Consider the following 20,959-nt stretch of genomic DNA (forward strand, 5'->3'; position numbering starts at 1 on the left):
CTCCGGGTATACCATCACTAGCCCTACTCTAGATCCTGTATGGTTCGCTACACCGTCTACATAAACCTTCTAAGACAAAGGCTTTTGTATAGAGATTGCACTAATCGATTTTTCATCCATGTTTTTCTCCTTGACTTTCTCTTCTAGTGGGGTTTTAGCAAACTTAGCTACCAAGTCGGCGAGGATCTGACCTTTGACAGAAGTGCGAGGCATATGTTTGATATAAAAAGCCCCTAGGATTGTACCCCACTTCACAATTCTCCCCATGTAGTTAGTGCTTCGAAGTAGGGATCTGAGTGGGAGTTGGGTTAAGGACCTGGCCACTATGGCCGTGTAGGGAGAGTATACGTCTACTACAATGAAGTCCATTTCAACCACCTCTGAGCCTACCTGAACAGGCAGTCTGATCTGGTCCTTTGGGATGACAACTTTCCTATCAAAACTCACTAAAGGCGACTCATAGGCTGTTAGATCTTTAGATTTTAAGTTTAGCCCTCTGTACAAGTCAAGGTACATGATCTTTGCACTACTGCCCTGGTCTACCATTACCCTCTTCACATCATACCCCCTTATCCTGAGAGTTACCACCAAAGTATCATCCTGTAGCTAGATGGTTCCAACCTTGTCTTCATCTGAAAAGCTCAATGCTGGTCGGATCTCCATTTTTGCCCTCTTCGGCTCAGAGTTAGGGTCCTTGGCTGGTAGCCGAGCTACAGACATCACCCTGGAAGGTTGGGAACTAGTTCTCCTAGGTGCAGTGAAAATGGCATTGATTGTGCCTATTGGGGGCCTTAAAGAAGCATTCTCCTGAGCTCCTAACCTTGATTGGTCCCCTTGCCCATTAGAACGATACAAAAACTACTATAACCTTCTTTCTTTAACCAGTTGCTCTAAATGGTTCCACAGAGTCTTACAGTCCTTAGTGGTATGCCCTCGCTTCTGGTGGTATTGGCAATGAAGGCTCTGATTGCGCCTCAAGGGGTCTCCACTCATCTTGTTCGGCCATTTGAAGTATGGCTCGTTCTTGATCTTCTTCAAAATTTGATGCACCAGTTCTTGGAACACAGTGTTCGCCACTTAAGAAGCTGTCTGCCCAAATGGCCTGGCAAAATCCCTTCGGGGTCTGCTATTGTTGTAGCGGTCTAACCTGAAATTCCTCCTCTCTTGAGAGATAACCTTACCCTTACCCTTTCCCTTGCCTTGTTGTTGGTTTTCCTTATACTTATCAATTTGATCCATGAGTTGGCGTACACTGGTAACAGGCTTCCCCGTTAAAGACTTCCTCAAGCCATGCTCAGCAGGTAGGCCGACCTTGAAAGTCTTGATGGCTACGTCATCAAAGTCACCATCTATCTTGTTAAACATCTCTCAGTATCTGTCCGAGTATGTTTTCAGGGTCTCCCATTCTCTCATGGACATAGACAACAAGGAATCTAAGGGCCGAGGAACCTTGCTGCATGTGATAAAGCGGGATCTAAATGCCTGAGTGAGTTCCTTAAAGGAGTCAATGGAACTTGCACCCAGACCATCAAACCACCTCACTGCTACATGCCTCAAGCTAGATGGGAATACCTTGCACATCAAGGTCTTATTTTTAGAGTGCACAGCCATTCTCTGATTGAATTGGCAAACATGCTCCACAAGGTCTGTTTGACCATTGTACATGGTGAACGTGGGTTGAGTGAACCACCGAGGAAGTCTTCCTCCCTCAATCTTATGCATGAAAGGTGATTTAGAAATTTGGTTGAGTGCTCTACTCATAGCATCATTTCCCAGACCTCTTAAAGATGGATTTCTACTTCTATGCTCATGATGGTAGTCTTCATCATATAAGGAGGGGTCCTTGATCTGCACCTATAGCTACCATCCTCTTCACCATCTGAAGAGAAGTCAGAAATGGAAGGAGCTTGTCTTCTCCGTTCATGGCGTAAGCTTCTCTTGAAGTGATCAATCTCCAACTGCATGGCTTTAGTATTTTTCTCATGAGAGAGGTTCCTACCACCCTTAGAGTGGCTCCTATTAGTATGGGTAGTATGCACACTCCCCTCTCAGTCTCTCCTTTGCTCAAGTTTGCAGAAGTGATCTTGACGTTGAAACCCAATGGATTCTGCCTGGTTTGAACCTAAACCTACCATCATTGGATGTTAAACTCACTATCACACCAGTACTTCCCACAGACGGTGCCAATTGTAAGGACCAGATTGAAATTCCTTAGCCCAAACGTTGATGGACTTAGACCTAAAAAGCCTAAAACAATGAATTTGTAGAGAGTGAGTTGAAAAACTGGGTTTTAATGAATCAAACAAATACTAAGGTAGATTAAGATGACAAGAGAATGAAGATAGACAAGTTTATGCTGAAGATAATCATCCTCAGCTAAGTCCGAGGAGATCTGTTCTTATATATCTTTCTCAGGTTTGATTACAAAGTTCTATTCTTGATGCTACATTCACATTGTTTCTCTTTTTTTCTTGATCCCCTTCTCACATTGATTCCTTCTTTTTTTATACTCTCTTTGGCTTTCATCTTTGCCCTCCACGTGCTGGCCAAAGGGTTGGTATTGATACTTGTCCCATTAGCCCTTTCCTAAAGTCTTCATGTAGTTGCTGTAAGGCTGAAAACCACTATTCAGGTATCACCTCCACATTAATGCGGCCAAAGAGTTAGCTACAGAATATTTAATGCGGTGTTAGTAGCTTTCTCCTTAGATATTTTAGGATTTTCCTCTGTCCTATGTTTTTGCAATGTTTATCCATACTAATGGAATCCCCTGGAACATTCCTCAGGATGATAGACCACCTAATTGGATCTCAGCTTTGGTTAGCCGAGGTGACATTTGTCCTTGACTTAGCCTTCAATGCCATTATGATAAAAACTAACTCTTTTATTTACTAACACAGGCTCCCTTGGCGATGTTTACCTATCCTTGGACGACCCCTCATTCTCAACTTGGGCCTTAGGCCCAACATAAATTTAGATAATGAGCTCTTGGGCCCAACACCTCTACAATGTCAAAACACAATCTACATGGTTATGCATTTGAATATGCCTACCGATTTTTTGAGTAATAAATTACTATAAAGTCTATCTTTTATTCCTTCTATTTCATTTTAATTTTGGTTAAGAGAATATTGTAATTTTGTAATGAATTTTTATTATTATGATAATCTCATTATTCCTTAAGAGATGAGAATTTTGAATAATAAATTTAAAACTTATAAATTTTAGTTGTATATCAAATATAATACACTACAATAGAAGTTAGAAAAATATAATTCACCTTAAAAAAAATATTAAGCAAACATACAAAATATAATGGTATGATATATTTGTATTTTGTAGAGATAAAAAGATAAAAAATACTTAAAGAAATCTTTAAAAAAATTAATATTTAAAATAATTATTATTTTTTATATATTACACCTCATTACATAATATTTATATATTTTTTAGATATTTATATATTCTTTAGCATTGCGTGAATCAACGTTTTAATATAAGCTATTGCATTTGAATAAAAAAAAAATTAAAATAAATGTTAGCACATCAATTTACAAAGTCATTATAGTCAAATTTATAATATCTGAACATCACTTGAAAGTCTTTCAATAATTAATATAGATACATCACTCTAAAGTAACATAATTTGTTTGTTTATTTTTCTTAAATTTATTTTAAAATAATTTAAGGTCTAATAGTGGATTTTAAATAAGCAAATTGTCTTAATTTGCGGCCGCACGCCACCTGAATTCAGACTGAAACAAAGTTTTCAAAAACAATGGAATAGCTTTCACAAAATTCAATCCACATGGACAATATAATATAGTAGTGGATTTATCTGTCAACAAACCAAGAATAAAAAAACCAAGAAAGAAAGACAAAGAAAACAAAGCAGCCTCTATATATAATCTAGTTATGTACTGTGGCAAAACCATGAACCCATGATCATGATCATGATCATGATGATGAACAAAACCAAACCCCACGACCTCCTTCTCCTTCTAGTGCTATCGTGCACTTGGGTGCTCACAGTTTCTGCTACCAGCGATGCCTATCCCACCGTCTCCGACTGTGGCGTCGTAGACGAGGTCGTCGTTCCAGTACGGAGGGAAGTGTATAGACATTTTATTTTTTTGTAGTGGTATTTTTATGTTTTAGGTATTTTACTGTTTTAAAGTAAAAGTATCTATTCTCTCGAAATAAACGAATATTTTGGGCTAAAGTAAACTTGTAGCCATAATTTTATTTGACAGTATCCTAGGTTTCTAAATTTTTCTAATCCCACTTTTGTGTGGTATTCAAAGTTTTTTTCCCCTTATGTAGAAAGTATTTGATCAATCGTTTTGATCAATTATTATTTCTATTCATTTCTACTAGAATCATTATTTGAAACTGGTTACATCACGTGAGATGGACATGCCTGCACACTTAATTACAACCATATCTCTCTCTCTCTAATTCTACTGTTCGAACTAAAAATTATTAAGTTTTAGTTCAAACAGCTACTTCATGTCATGTGATATTCAATTTTCTCATATAAGATATAACTAATTTTCATAATAAATTTAATGATAAATGAATGGAAATAATTGACTAGTACAATTGAATACCTAGATAAGTACTATGACTAGTGACAATTACTCTGAAAATTTGGATTTATAGGATAAGAAGTAATTGATCAATTAAGGACAAAAAATCATAGGGGTTTCTGTTTCTGCAGAATTTTCTGTCAACTCTGTAGTTAGTTCTTGTTTTGCTTCCTTAAGTGCTATGGCTTGGCCTTTAATTTTATATACACTTTTATACACTTTTCATCACTCATTAATACAATTTCTATCTTTTATCTCTAAAAAATATATATTTTATTCATTATTTTACAGTTACTTTTATGAATTTCCTTTAAGAAAATCACCTTGCTTATTACTTTTATAAATCTATTACTAAAGCCTGTAAACCAAGTTATCTATTACATATAATTTGCGATGATCAAGACATTAATTTTGGATAGAGGGAGTGTCGAAATCTATATGTGTTTAATAAAGTGGAATTCAATTGAAAATTCTCACACTAGACATTCGGGAGGAACTACCAGACAAAAGTATTTTTAAGGACATAGGTGATTGAGACAAAAGATGAGCTATACTTGACTTTCTTGGCTTAATAATCAATGTGTTTAATAAAGTGTAATTCAATTGAATTCTTATACTAGACACTTGGGAAGAAGGTGTAGATTTTTAATAATCATATATTGTTTTTTTTTTTTTTTTTGGTAATTGTCACCCATGGTTTAAATTTGAAAAACTGCATGTGCTCACCTCAGTTTAACTAAAATATTAAAAAGATGGTGAGGGATGTGGAATGTAGACATGGTGGATGGGATCTACAGGGTCTAATCTACAGAGAAATTTGTTCTAGTTATTTAACATCTCTTAGATTTGCACAAAATCTTTTCATGCATAAACATTAATGGAGGGTTATTAGTGGGGATGTTTGAAAAAAGCTTTGGCATGGGTTATCTGATCCATTTTGCTGGATGAATTTCATACTCCTTGCTTATAATTATAGTTGGCTAGAGTAAATTTGGAGACCTGAGAAGTGCATAATTCATCTTAACCAAGGCAATTTCCTTCTTTGAAGCTTAAAGAAATCATATTATGATCCTTGTACATTGCAAAATTCTAGTTCAAGAAATTTTAAAGGTTTTGCCTTCTTGGCATCTGAAAAAATTCTACTATTTATAACATCTTCCTTCTCTCAGTACTTTTTGTTGGTTATATTTTCCCTTTACATTGGAACTCATCTCCTGCTTACAATAAATTGATTAATTTATGTGACATTGATGACTATTTATGTTTGTTTTGACAGGTCCTGCGCTGTTAGTTGATGGTCCAAGGGATAAGAACATTACTGGTATGTTCTCTCTTCTTTAATTGAGACCAATTTTACTCTGCTATGCTTGTTGCTTTCTATTTCAATGGCCATAGCATGTTCCTAATCAATCAGTATCGTGCATCATTTTTCAAATTTTAGTGAAGATGGATAGAGAAGATTGTGGAGTGGGACCATAATGATTTGATAAAAGAATGCATCCTTATGTACTGAAATCAATTTATAAATAAGCTCGTTTGTGCCACTCCTCTTTTTCATGCCCTGAATTACTGCCAATTCCTGGGATTTGGGATGCAAAGTATGGGGTGATACCTGTCATTTAATCATGGCTTCTCTAATGTTTCAAAGATTGTGAATGTTTTTGAAACTACCAAAATAATAGTTGTAGTGTTGAATAGTAAGTTATATACACATAATATGCTTTGCACATGAATACAAATTTTGCATGGCCATTTGATTAATTGAACTGCCTCAGTTACAGGTTCATCTGATTCCAATAATTTCATATATGTATTTTATCTAGCATGAAGCATCAAAATGCAAGGCCAACCATTCTTAAATTCTTATTAATTGGGTTCTTTTTTTCTCAGGTATTTTTTTTTTCTAAATTAATATATGTATCTATGTAGCATCAGAATACAAGGCCAACTATTCTTAAATTCTTAATTATTGGGTTCCTTTTTATCAGGTATCTGGTTCTAAATTATGTTCTTTCCTCTTGCTTTTCCATGTCTTTGTGATCTCTCTCTCTCTCTCTCTCTCTCTCTCTCTCTCATAGCTAGAGAGGTTTGTGGGATTTGGGTTTAGTGCTATAAAAAGATAATTTAAGTGTATGACAGGTTTAATCTTCTCTAAACAGTAAATAGCCATCTCAGGAAGCATCTTAAACTGGAGCCATGCTACATTTAAACAACTCAGGAGTGGAGTCAATGATCTGATTGGCTTGTAGGTTTGCATTGGCCATATGAAGCAAATATTGTTCCAAAAAAGATAAAATTCACTTTAGTTTTTGCTGCATGAGACATGCATACATTTCAATAACTTGTCATTTACTGCAGACGTGTCTGTGTGTGTACGGTGAGAGAGCATTGTTTAATTAGACAGGTTGCTCACACATATCACGATGCAACAAATTGAGTTTCTAAACCGTGAGAAAACATAATTATTTTGATAAGAACATTTTGTGCCTTTTTTGTTTATACATTTTATGTCTTTTTTATATTCTTTGGTTTTGGGTACATTAGGCCTTAACAATGTCCACTTGATACAGCTGAAGTTATGAAGTCCTTGAGTATTCCCAAGGGAATTCGTCGTGTGCTTTTCAGAACATTAAATACTGACAGGTAAATTTACTGAAGTCATATTTTTGTCAAAGTGCCATCATAGTGGACTGGATTTTTTTTTTTTTGATAGGTAAGAACAAATATATTCAAAAACTGCTAGATGCAAATTAGCACCAGCAAAACAGAAGTACAAAAAAAAAAAAAAAAAAAACAACTTAGTTTACAAAGAAAGAGAGCTAAGGAATAGAGGAAGAGAGTCACTAGATGTGAGTCCCCAAGCCCTAGCCCAATCAAACAGAGAACCAGAAAAGATCGCAAGCATTTGGTCCTCAGATCTATCCAAATCCTCAAATGTCCGCCGATTGCGTTCCTTCCAAATACACCACATCAAACACAACGGAACTAAGTTCCAAATGAAAGATGAACACTTCCCCAACCAATTCCACCAACTAAATAGAAAATCTGACACCGTACATGAGGGAACCCATGAAATCTCAAAAGTCCTAAAGACAAAGCTCCATAGCCGATAAGCCTTTCCACAATGTAACAACAAATGATTCACGGTCTCACCACAGCAACGACACATAATACACCAGTCAACAAAATCAAAGCCTCTAAGCTGCAAGTTATCACCTGTGAGGATCCTATCCCAAGCGGCTGTCCAAACAAAGAAAGAAACACGCCGGGGTGCCTTAACCTTCCAAATACTTTTCCAAGAAAAACAATAGAAGAAGAGCCATGTAACTTATGATAGTATGAGCGGATAGTAAAATCCTCGTTTTTAGTCAACTTCCATCTCAACTGATCACCATCAGTCCCTAAAGGTAAATTGGTGCCAAGGATCGAAAGAAATCAACCACTACAGCTGCCTCCCAATCATTAGGACCTCGATTAAAACGAACATCCCAAGTTCTCCCATCTCCTGCTCCTTGACATATCAAAGATGATTCTATGGAAGCCTCTCTGTTTGCAGCAAAATTGTACAAGACAGGAAAAGCCAATTGGAGAGAAAGATCTCCACACCACCTATCTGTCCAAATTTCACTCTATCCCCACCCCAATCTTAAACTGGACATTTTTTTTGAAAACTTCCCAGCCCTTCGGATACTTCTCCACAAACCACAACCATAAGCACCCCTACCCAACTTAGAGGTCCACCCCCCCATTCTTCCCCAAATTTCAAAGCTATCACCCTCCTCCAAAGCCTATTCTCCTCAGTCCCAAAACGCCAAAGCCACTTTCCTAGCAAGGCTTTATTGAAAGTAGTCAATTTCCTAATACCCAAGCACCATTAGCAATAGGCATACACACCTTATCCCAACCCAATAAATGAGTCTTAGGGTCTCCCCACAGGAAGTCCCTTTGGAGCTTCTCAATTTTGTTTGCCACATGTGTAGGATGGTGAATAGAGATAAAAAATAAGTGGGAAGGCTGGATAGAGTGCTTTTAAGCAATGTCATCCTTCCTCCTTTCGACAGATACAACTTCTTCCACCCAGCTAGCTTCCGTTCGATTTTTTCCAAAATAGGGTTCCAAATAGAGGGAGACTTATGGGACGCCCCAACGGCATACCAAGATATGTCATTGGCAAGGCCCCAACCCTACAACCCAAAATCTCTGCCAAAGCATGCACATTATTTACCTCCCCTATAGGAACCATTTCGCTTTTAGCTACGTTAACCTTCAAGCCAGTCACAGCCTGAAAACAAAGTAACAGCAATCGAACATGTAGAACTTGCTCCATCTCTGCATCACAAAATAAAATAGTATCATCCGCAAACAGCAAATGTGAAACACTTTCCCCTCTGCCCCTCCTACCATCAGCCCTAAAAGCACTAAGTAAACCTGCCCCCTCCATTCTCTTCCACCTACTAAACACCTCCATCATAACTAAAAATAATAAGGGAGACAACGGATCCCCTTGTCTCAAACCTCTAGAGCTACCAAAGAAGTCAGCTGGGGTCCCATTAACCAACACAGAAAACTGCACTGTAGAGATACAAGTTCGAATCCAGCTACACCATTTCTCCCCAAAACCCATTTTCTTCAACAACTTTAGAAGAGCCTCCCAATTCACATTGTCATAAGCTTTCTCAATATCTAACTTACAAATCACTCCCGGAATCTTACTCTTCATTCTGCTATCAACACACTCATTGGCAATGAGAACTGAATCAAGGATCTGCCTACCTCCCACAAAACTATTCTGAGATTCAGATATCAATTGATCTAACACTACTTTCAGTCTATTTGCCAAAACCTTGGCCAAGATTTTATATAAACTCCCCACCAAACTGATAGGTCTGAAATCGCGAATGTTAGAGGCATCATTCTTCTTAGGAATCAAGGCTATAAAGGTAGCATTAAGAGATTTTTCAAACTTACAGTATTGATAGAACTCATCAAAGACTGCTAAAACATCTCTTTCTACTATTCTCCAACAATGATGGAAAAAGGCCATAGAAAAGCCATCTGGACCTGGAGCTTTATCCCCTTCCATATCTCTGACCACTGATAGAATCTCGTCCTTCTCAAATCTCCTCTCCAACCAGCCCCTCTCCAACTCCCCTATTTGATCAAACTCCAATCCTTCCACAAAAGGTCTCCACTCCTCAGGCTCCTGATACAGAGTTTTATAGAATTGAGCTACCTGAGTAGCCACTGCTGCTTCTTCCTCATAAATTACCCCATCCACTTCTAAGAAATTCAGATGGTTAAACCTTCTATGAGAATTGGCCATTTTGTGGAAGAACTTAGTATTATTATCTCCTTCCTTAATGCATAACATCCTCGATTTTTGTCTCCAGGAGATCTCCTCAAGAGAAATAAGATGCTCTACCTGTGATCTCACTTCATTTTTCTCATTTCTCTCCGTTTCAGTGAGTCCGAGAACCCCTTCCTTAGCACCTAATAACTCTAAGGCCCCCAATAATTCTTTCTTCCGGCGCCCAACATTGCCAAACTCTTGGCGATTCCACTGAATAATGTCATCTTTCAAAGCTTTCAATTTTTTAGCAAACACATAACTAGGTGTACCCGAAAAAGAATGGCGATTCCACCATGAGTCTACTCTATCAACAAATCCGTCCGACTTCAACCACATGTTCTCAAACCGGAAGGGACTTTTTCCCTTCACCATACCCCCTGCCTCCAAGAGAATTGGGAAATGATCTGAGACCGGTCGTGGTAGAATCCGTTGGGTCACATCCGGAAAATGATGCTCCCAGTCATGTGACACTAGAGCCCTATCGATCCTAGACATGGATGGCTGGTCAGTACCACTAGACCATGTATAACTCCCTCCCTCCAACGGCAAATCTATCAAGTTTAAATCTTCAATAAATTTAGAAAAATTTTCCATAGCTGGAGTAAGCCTAGACCCACCCCTCCGTTCACTAGGAAAACGAACGATATTAAAATCCCCAAAACAACACCAAGGAACATTCCAATACTGCTGAATACCCCCCAACTCATCCCATAAATCACCCCTCAAGTTGTTATCATTTGGGCCATACACCCCTGAGCATGCCCAAATAAAACCATCCTCCACACCTTTCCACTGAACCGACACCGAAAACAAGCCCACCAGAACGTCCAATTTTTCTAAAACCCTCCTATCCCACAAAATCAAGACCCCACCAGCTGTCTGATCAGCATCTAAAGCCACCCAATCCACATACAAACAGCCCCAAATACTGCAAACCAGCTGCCTATCTATGCCAGCAAGCTTAGTTTCTTGAAGGCATACAACATCACACTTCCAATCACGTAACAAGTTTTTCACTACCAGACGTTTCTGGGAGTCATTCAAACCTCTAACATTCCATGTAACCATTTTCAGCTTCATACAGACTTTTAAGGCCCCACAACTATCTCTACCACACTTCCAACACACTATCTTCCATCGTAGTTAACCGTTGAGATTAAATTCCTCAACTCTTTCTTTCCTTTACCAGTGGATGATGCCACTTTCTGGTTAGCAGCTACTTTCTTCCGCTGCTGGTTAATAACCTCCATCTCCTTTTCTAGTCTTTGAAGATAGGCAATACACAATTGTTCATGATGTTTCACAGAAAGCCCTATCATTTTACTAAAACTTGGGATTCTGTTTTTCACCCAATTAGAGACATCCAATATACCACCCAAATCTAATACCTCAGAATCGTTATGCACTTCCATCGACAAGGCCCGCCCCTGAGGGATAATAGTAGCCAGCGGATTACAATCAGCCAAGCTCTCCTCCTCACCCAAGACCAATTCTGGGAAAGCCACTTCCTCCACCGTCGAGACTCCCAAAACAGATGGGCCACTATCTGACTTCGGTTCCATCAAAGCTAAATTGAGCTGGCCAATCTCATACATCTCACTTGACCTGTTACCTTTGTTATGCACCCCTTGAATCACGAGCACTCTACACTCACTTCCAAGTTTATCCTTACTATTGACACCAAAATCCACCAAACCCGCAACCGAGAGTCTTTTAAGGATATTTGCCAAGAAAATACCCTTTGAAAGTTGGGAACTTGCCTTATCGGACTTGCCCAGAGCCAACGTGAAGGCATCAGAGTTGAACCCAACTGACTCGCGGCCGTTCGAGTTAAACCCAGCAGAAAAAAGACAATCGGTCACCATCGGAACCGCCACAAGACCATCGGAGCTGGTCCCAACCTCCAACCTATCCACCGCGATGCTGTCGGAGCAAAACCCATGAAGACAGCTCTGATTATCCTCCATCGGTTCCACCTCGGCACCTACGGAATTGATCCCAGCCTCTAACCCAGCCACTGTGAGGCTATCGGAGCTGATGCCCACAGAACAGGTGCGACTGCCGAGCAACGTAGGCTCTCCCTGTCGCTTAGCCCCTTTGATTTTATAACTTAAAGGTTCGGTCTGGTTTGAAAGAGATGACTTAGGCTTCACCGAGTGGGCCAGGGGTGTTGGGCTTGTCATCACAGAGGATTCACCCATTTCAAAACTTCTTGGGCCCGAGAAGCAAGTAAAAGAGCCCACACCATTTTGGGTCAACGAGGGATACATTTGACCCTGTGACCCATTAGAAAGAGCCCCCACATGCATCCCCTGTTTCCTTGATACCCAAACAGAGCACTTCCGTCCCCCTTTATTAGGAATCCCTGCACCTTGCCTAAAATGGTTTGAGCCCACCACAGGGTTTGTATGAACCCGTGACCCACTAGAGGGACCCACCACGTGCTCCTTCTGACTCTTTGTGACCAATTTAGTACTCCTCAGTCCACCTTTGTTAGGATTCCAAACTACACGCCTATTACCTTCCCCATTCACCTCAACGGTCAAGGCTTCTCCAGTCCAGTAGGAATTCCTCAATTCACGTTCTTTCCCAGAAACAGAAACATTCAAATTTGATTTGAATATCAACGGAAAGCTTCTTTTATTTCCAACCGGATTTGTCTCTTCCGAATCAGATTTCCCATTAATGCTCCGATATCCCACCGCACTTCCTCCAAGAGTCGTCGGACTTGGTGGGCTCACCGGGGTTGCACTCAACCTCCTCTGTACACTTACTGAGTTCTGCTTCTCTCCCCTGTTATCCCCTAATTGCCGTTTCCCTTTACCATGGGTGTTTAACAACTTTTGCTGATTTCTACCACATACCCGCACCTGATGCCCACGCACTGTATCGGCAAAAGTTTTAAATGGTAGAACCCGTGAGTTATCCCTAAGAGGCTGTGCTACAAATCTCAAGTGACCAGAACCATCATGCATATAGTTTTCGGGTTCCAACATCTTCCTCAATCCTAACCCAAAAACCCTCCATCCATTCTTAGCTTTGCCTTCTGGAATAAGAATGGACCTCCTAGCCCCGCCAACTCTCAGTTCAGTCAAAAGAAGGAACAAGCCAAAGGAGTTGGAGCTCCGTTGGAGGGTGTAGGCTAAATCACCTTCTCTGAAAGTATAAAAATACTTCGGACTACTCCCAACAACAATCTGTTCAGTACTCTTCATCAGCCATTGTGCCGCATTCTTACCCATGAAGACTGACTTCATAAAGTATCTACTCCGCTCAAAAATCCGTAACGAGAAATACCGTCCCCCTTCCTCTACCACCAATTGAAAAAATTTGGACTCAATATAAAAACTGCGAGAACCACCCATAATAGAAAGATCAGGAAGAAGAAAGCCGCAAATTTTCTGGCTAATTTGAGGTAGCCGGGCCTCACAGGAGAATATTTGAGGGGACTGAAGGCTCTTTGCCAGATCTGAAGCTAGTTTTCTCAAATGCAATGATGGACATAATACATTCCTAAAGAAAATCAACCCATAACTTCCTTTTTGATGGAACTGTCACAAACATACATACTATATGTATAGACACAGCCGTGATGGTCAATTTGATGTTAGGTCATACTATGATGCTATAAGAGGCACAAGGGCAGTGACACATTTCCTTGGAAATGTATTTGGTGGGCACAGGCTTCAAAGAGGGTAGCTTCTTTTGTGTGGACAGCAGTGTGGGGAAAGGTTCTAATTGTTGATAGCCTTGTTAAGAGAGGCATTAATCTAAGAATTTGATGTTGCATGTGTAGAAGCAGTGGTGAGACTGTAGATCATCTGTTTTGACATCGTGACATTACCTATAAATTGTGGACTTTTACCTTTCCAGTGTTTGTTGCACAATAGTAAAGCCCAGGAATGTTGTAGAGCTACTTTTTGGATGGATGGATTGGGTTGGAAAAATGACTCTTTTGCATATATTAATTTGCTTCATAATTTTTTTGTTAAATTGGGTGCTTAAGAAAAAGCCACCTGGATCTGGGGGTGCAAATGCACAGGCGGATTCGATTCCATGCAATTACCACTACTATATGATATGTAAAAACTAATAGGGTTAAAAGTAAAAAGTTTAAAAAGTTCAAAAAGTTCAAAAAAATTTACCCTATCAATTTTTACATCACATAGCACTATTGCAAATAGCACTAACTATTGCACTGGATTTCAATCCCATGCAAGCACTCTTACGGAGAGAAAGTGATCAGGTGATTCAAAATTCAAATCATTGCTACAGAACCAATCTCGGTCTACTCACAACATTGCCAAGGGAATTAAATGATAGCATTAGATTTATTTTCAAACTCCAAATTTCACAATACTGCTGCAAGGCCTCTAACACACAAGTAGTGCTCATGTATACGAGTAAATTTACAGCTGATTTGTCCCTCTTTGATTAAGGTTTTAGACAGAACAGCTTACGTGGCAAACAAAATGAATATAACAAAAATTCTAGCGCTCATTGCGATCATAATTCATAGATGGAAAATTGGCCTCTTTGAAAACTGATGTTTTGGGCTTTTGGCTTCATTGTATCAAAGCAAAAATAAAAATGTTTCTCTGAAGTTCACAAGAAGAATGAAGGATACCCTTAGGTGGCAATAAATTTAGCTGCTACGAGTCTAATTTAAAGACCAAATCAGATTTCAATCCTCTTGAGCTTCTTGAAACTAGGAAATTGCAATTTTAGTACCAATTTGAATCAATGTTGCTAAGCTTATGATCACATAACATTAAAATCATAGATATAAGTGAAAATGGCAGGCATCACAATGCACGGAACAGTTTGCAGCAAGAATATTAACACTTGTCTTGATAAGACAGTTATGTCTCATTGTCATTCAAAGGGAAGAGTAAATAGGGACACCTGATAAGCTTTCACCACCATCAACAATGAAAATGTTGCCCGAAACATATTCAGAAGATTCATGTACCAAGTATCGAACAAGTGATGTCAGTGCCGGATCTGTGATGCCATATTCTCTTAAAGGGACAGTTTTCTTTGCCACCTTATGCAGCCATTCTTTTTCCATGAGACCCTGAGTAATCTCAGATTTGAAAAGGCCAGGTGATATAGAATTCACTCTAATTTTATGTACACCCAATTCCAAGGCCATGACCTGTCATAAGTAGAATCAACATTATATGGAGAAGTAACAAAAGCAAAATCAACACACGAACACACACACACACACACACACACTAGTCTGATAAGAATACATTTCCTATGGGCAAAGACATAAAAAGAGACTGGTTGCTATCTCTAAATAAGTTCAGGGTATTCCATAATAATTAATTTATGATGTGTTCATCACATAGTTACAGGAAAACGTAGCATTCTAGTCTAAAAAGACAACCCAAGTGATAGCACAGTGGCCAGGGATGACAACTCAGTAGAGGTCATCAATCCGAAAGTTACTTTTATAAAAAAAGAAAAAGAAAAAAGAAAAACACATCTAGGTAAAAAGTCAGCAAACAAAATATACCCGTTCCAATTTCATGTAAAAGCAATATGATGATGTTTGGAGATGGAAATTACATCTGTTTTGGTACCCAGCTCCAAAGGGGACCAATAAGAAAATATTTAGGACATGCAGTAGAAAATGTCTGACTTGAAGTGAATATCCAGTCTTCATTTGTGTGACTATTCTCTAGGATTTTCTCTTGGAATTTTCATTTTCCATTCAATCGGCAAAAAAAATATCTTTAGTTGATGTAATATTTCCTCTTTTATTTTATTTATAGGAAATGTACCTGACCTTTTCTTGAATCAAAAGAAGTAAATTCCATTTTTTTACCTTTGCTGAATCAATTGAAGTAAACTTTTCTTTTGTTTAACATGAGGATTTTTTCCCTGTAGTCCATTCGTCTATGAAGATACTGCGATTTTTCATCTTATAGTTACTATTTTGTTTCCAAACAATTACAAAACATGACAATGGTATCACCCCTATATTTTGCAAGAGTTGAATGGCAATTGACATTACCTTTGTCAAGGTGTTTAGGCCTGTCTTTGAAGCAGCATAGGCAGCACCTCCAGGCAATTGCCCACGGTCGAGACCAGCAATAGAAGATATGTTTATGATTGATCCTCCCCGCTCTGCATCACGCATGCGTATGCCAATGTATTTTGACACCAACCAGGTTCCTGTTAAGTTTGTTTTGATAACATGATTCCATTCCTCCTCAGACAATTCTAATGGTGATTTCACAGTACCTAATGTACACAGCATAAGAGTTAGGCATCCAGGTACCTGAACATTTTGAAATGCTCATAGAATTAAAATAAAGATGAAGAAGCAAATGTTAAAAATACACATAAAATTCCAAGAAGCACAACTGATTTCTTTTTTTTTTTTTTTTAATAATTGGTAAGTTACATAACCTGATAAGCTTTCACCACCATCAACAATGAAAATGTTGCCCGAAACATATTCAGAAGATTCATGTACCAAGTATCGAACAAGTGATGTCAGTGCCGGATCTGTGATGCCATATTCTCTTAAAGGGACAGTTTTCTTTGCCACCTTATGCAGCCATTCTTTTTCCATGAGACCCTGAGTAATCTCAGATTTGAAAAGGCCAGGTGATATAGAATTCACTCTAATTTTATGTACACCCAATTCCAAGGCCATGACCTGTCATAAGTAGAATCAACATTATATGGAGAAGTAACAAAAGCAAAATCAACACACGAACACACACACACACACACACACACTAGTCTGATAAGAATACATTTCCTATGGGCAAAGACATAAAAAGAGACTGGTTGCTATCTCTAAATAAGTTCAGGGTATTCCATAATAATTAATTTATGATGTGTTCATCACATAGTTACAGGAAAACGTAGCATTCTAGTCTAAAAAGACAACCCAAGTGATAGCACAGTGGCCAGGGATGACAACTCAGTAGAGGTCATCAATCCGAAAGTTACTTTTATAAAAAAAGAAAAAGAAAAAAGAAACACACATCTAGGTAAAAAGTCAGCAAACAAAATATACCCGTTCCAATTTCATGTAAAAGCAATATGATGATGTTTGGAGATGGAAATTACATCTATTTTGGTACCCAGCTCCAAAGGGGACCAATAAAAAAATATTTAGGACATGCAGTAGAAAATGTCTGAGTTGAAGTGAATATCCAGTCTTCATTTGTGTGACTATTCTGTAGGAGTTTCTCTTGGAATTTTCATTTTCCATTCAATTGGCAAAAAAAATATCTTTAGTTGATGTAATATTTCCTCTTTTATTTTATTTATAGGAAATGTACCTGACCTTTTCTTGAATCAAAAGAAGTAAATTCCATTTTTTTACCTTTGCTGAATCAATTGAAGTAAACTTTTCTTTTGTTTAACATGAGGATTTTTTCCCTGTAGTCCATTCTTCTATGAAGATACTGCGATTTTTCATCTTATGGTTACTATTTTGTTTCCAAACAATTACAAAACATGACAATGGTATCACCCCTATATTTTGCAAGAGTTGAATGGCAATCGACATTACCTTTGTCAAGGTGTTTAGGCCTGTCTTTGAAGCAGCATAGGCAGCACCTCCAGGCAATTGCCCACGGTCGAGACCAGCAATAGAAGATATGTTTATGATTGATCCTCCCCGCTCTGCATCACGCATGCGTATGCCAATGTATTTTGACACCAACCAGGTTCCTGTTAAGTTTGTTTTGATAACATGATTCCATTCCTCCTCAGACAATTCTAATGGTGATTTCACAGTACCTAATGTACACAGCATAAGAGTTAGGCATCCAGGGACCTGAACATTTTGAAATGCTCATAGAATTAAAATAAAGATGAAGAAGCAAATGTTAAAAATACACTTAAAATTCCAAGAAGCACAACTGATTTCATTTTTTTTTTTTTTTAATAATTGGTAAGTTACATATACGGATATACCCATTAAGCTTAAACCCACGACTTCACCTTCCAGTTAACATCTGATGCTAGTTGAGTTAAAGCACATTGGCAAGAAACACAACTGATCTTGTCAATACAAGAATGAAAACTCAAAATATATTTGTCTTAAACAATCAATTGTGGATGATCCATGGTCATCAAAGCACATTTGTCCATGGATAGATATCATTCATTTACATAACTTTGTCCACAATATTCACAACATTTACATTTTTTGAGCAAGACAATGTGGTCAAATGTAAAAGTAATGTATAAGGTTTTTAAAGAACAAATAGCTAGAAGTAAATGGGCTCAAAACTCGTAACTTGCATCTTAGAGACACTCCCAAGAGATTCCACCTTATGATTTCCTTAAAGAATAGTAAGTAATTTGAACTGAAACCTTTTGAACTTGGAAGCTGTGATGTCAAATCATGGTTTCAGTTTAAAATTGGAGCATGCGTAAAATTGTGTATCACCTTATGTACAACAAGTATTACCCAGTGCGTAGCTTACTTGATTATTATTATTATTATTTTTTTTTTTAAATTTCTAACCTCTAAATCCGGCGTTGTTGACCAAGGCATTGATGTGGCCAAACACATCCCAAGCCTGTTGTATGGACTTGTCAATAGTGGGACCATCGGCGCACAAATCGAGCTCCACAGCCACTGCTCGTGGGGAGCTTGAAGAAGTAGAGGAAGAGAGGTGATTGATTTGATGACAGAGTGATTGGAGTCTGTCCACGCGACGAGCGGCAGCAATGATCTTGCAGCCAGCTTTAGCGAGATCGAGACAGAAGTCAAGACCGAGGCCTGAGGAAGCTCCAGTCACCATCACCACTTTTCCCTCTAGCTTTCCCCACTCCTCCACCGCCATTTCTCTGACTCGGTGCAATGCCAATGCCTCAGATCTCTTTTTTATTTTCCCTCCCCCCGAGAAAACCCAATTATTATACTGCGTATGGTTATGAAGTAATAATCCGTTCGTCTTTGAGTCTTAGGATCCGTTTGAATATAATTAAAAATTGAAAAGTGAAATCGAAAATTGAAAAATATTGTAGTAAATAATTTTTAAATGTATGAATAATATCGTGAGATCAATTTTTAATGAAAAAGTGGTTAAAAAGTGAAATTTATGGATTCGTAAACAGTACACAGTGTGCACTGTTCATGAAAAAAGTCAAACTTTTTGGAAAAAAAAAAAAAAAAGAAAGAAAGAAGAAGAAAGAAGAAGAGAAACGCAAACGCGTCTGGGAGGCGCAAAACGCGCTTCCCAAACGTACACTTAGAGACCGTTTGGGCAGCCCGTTTGCGATTTGCGTTTGCGTTTTTTCCTTTTTTTTTTTTTTTTTTTTTTTGCTTTCAGCCGTATAAAAAGACTTTTTCAACTGTGAATCACTGTTCACGGTTACTGTGCGGCTACTGTTCAATGAACAGTAGTCGCACTTGTTGACTTTTGTCAATAAACAGTACATTTGTGCACTGTTCACGGACCCACAATTTTCACATTTCAGCAACTTTTTCATTAAAAATGGGTCCCACGATACTATTCACACATTTAAAAATTATTTTGCTACAGTGTTTTCAGTTTTCAATTTTTAGCTGTATCCAAACGGGCCCTTAGGGTGCGTTTTTTCCCGCAGTTGCATTTACGTTTATTTCCTAGCGTTTCTTTTTTACTAGTACATGGCACTGTTTATGAATGAGCCAAGTGCTAAAAACGGGTAAACAGTAATTTGTAGTAATAAAAAAATATTTTACTAATGTTTAGAAATAAGTTTTCAGCAAAATATGCGGTATTTAAATGTACACTTAAAATTAAAATTTAACATTTTTTTGAAATGTAAATCATTTTTCAAAAATATTTTCTTTATAAAATTATCTTAATTTTTATACATCATTGATAACAACTCTAAAATGAGTTCAAAAACTTTCCCTCATAATTTTTTTTTGAAAAACTATTTTATTTAGCTTAGTGTGTTTGGCATTTTTTAAAAAGCCAGGTTTTTTTATTATTCAACTTATTTTTGTTACTATTTATGAGTCTTGTTGCACTTTTTAATACTATTTATGGGGCCTATTGTAGCTTTATTTACAATATTTTTAGTAAAAAAAAAATTCAGTTTCAACTAAATAAGCTGCTTTTAAGTATAAGAAAAATTTTAGGGTAAATTTGGTACAATGAACGAAATTACATATTTACATTAAAAATATTAATTTTTATTATGGCCAAACTTATGTACAGTACCTTAATTACAGTTACTTAAGTTTTTCTTTTATAATTTTGACATCTGTCCAATTTAACAACCCCTACAAATGGCATTAAAACTAAAAAAAAAAAAAAAAAACTATTTTTTTTCTTCTTCCTTCTTTTTCTCTTACTGCAAGCGAACCCACAGCTTCAGATCCTTTTCAGATTGTAGGATTTGTGCCTTCCACTTAGGGATAAATAGATATCATCATCAAAACCAAACAAAAAAGCCCTAGCAAAAAAATAAAGAAGAAATGGAAAAAAAAAAAAAAAAAAAAAAGCAACAAAAAAATCTCATATTTTCTCTCTCTCGTGGCTTCTAGGAAGCCCAAATCTTCGAAATCAAGGACCATTGCTATTTGATTTGCAAAATATCTTGAAACCCACATTTGAATCTCTGCAAAATCTCCAAAATCATGGACCACTTTCACTTCTTTACTTGCATCTTTCCTCTTTCATCCCTTACCTTCTCCTTCTCAACCCTTACTTTCTTGTTCTTACCCTTTATCCACTGGCCTTCTTACCCTTTGTTGGCTTCAATTTGCTTCAGATTGAGGGTGAGAAGTTGGAGAGATCGAATGCAATGGGTTCTACGGTTCTACATTCTATGTTCTCTCACGGGACAGAGGAATAAGAGAGAGAGAGAGAGAGAGAGAGAGAGAGAGAGAGAGAGAAAACAAATAGTAGTATTTTAACATCGTTTGTGGGTTGTTAAATTGGACAAATGTCAAAATTTTAAGAAAAGAACCTAAAAAATTGTAGGTAAGGTACTGTACCTAATTTTACACATAGTTTATTACTAAAATAAGTATAAAAGA

The 20,959-nt window shown here is 37.8% G+C and overlaps 2 protein-coding genes and 1 long non-coding RNA gene across 3 annotated transcripts; 1 reads left to right on the forward strand and 2 right to left on the reverse strand.

Annotated features, from left to right (window-relative positions):
- The first annotated feature begins 3,825 nt into the window (after positions 1–3,825).
- LOC136064143 (uncharacterized) lies at positions 3,826–7,386 on the forward strand. Its single transcript, XR_010625810.1, has 2 exons — positions 3,826–5,910; positions 7,160–7,386. It is a non-coding gene; the product is annotated as an uncharacterized LOC136064143 (long non-coding RNA).
- A 7,252-nt stretch (positions 7,387–14,638) lies between these two features.
- On the reverse strand, positions 14,639–16,214 carry LOC136064138 (uncharacterized). Its single transcript, XM_065765485.1, has 2 exons — positions 15,965–16,214; positions 14,639–15,097 (listed from the first exon to the last, which is right to left on the reverse strand). The coding sequence occupies exons 1-2, from the start codon at positions 16,208–16,210 to the stop codon at positions 14,819–14,821; spliced, it is 525 nt and encodes a 174-aa protein (XP_065621557.1). The 5' UTR covers positions 16,211–16,214; the 3' UTR covers positions 14,639–14,818.
- A 1-nt stretch (position 16,215) lies between these two features.
- On the reverse strand, positions 16,216–18,876 carry LOC112029549 (uncharacterized). The gene is made up of 4 exons (XM_065765494.1): positions 18,446–18,876; positions 17,483–17,712; positions 16,358–16,615; positions 16,216–16,248 (listed from the first exon to the last, which is right to left on the reverse strand). Exons 1-4 carry the CDS (start codon positions 18,765–18,767, stop codon positions 16,216–16,218), a joined length of 843 nt encoding a protein of 280 aa, XP_065621566.1. The 5' UTR covers positions 18,768–18,876.
- Between the last annotated feature and the right edge of the window lie 2,083 nt (positions 18,877–20,959).

The sequence above is a fragment of the Quercus suber genome, unplaced genomic scaffold, assembly GCF_002906115.3.
Source record: "Quercus suber isolate HL8 unplaced genomic scaffold, Cork oak 2.0 scaffold_633, whole genome shotgun sequence".
NCBI classification, from domain to species: Eukaryota; Viridiplantae; Streptophyta; class Magnoliopsida; order Fagales; family Fagaceae; genus Quercus; species Quercus suber.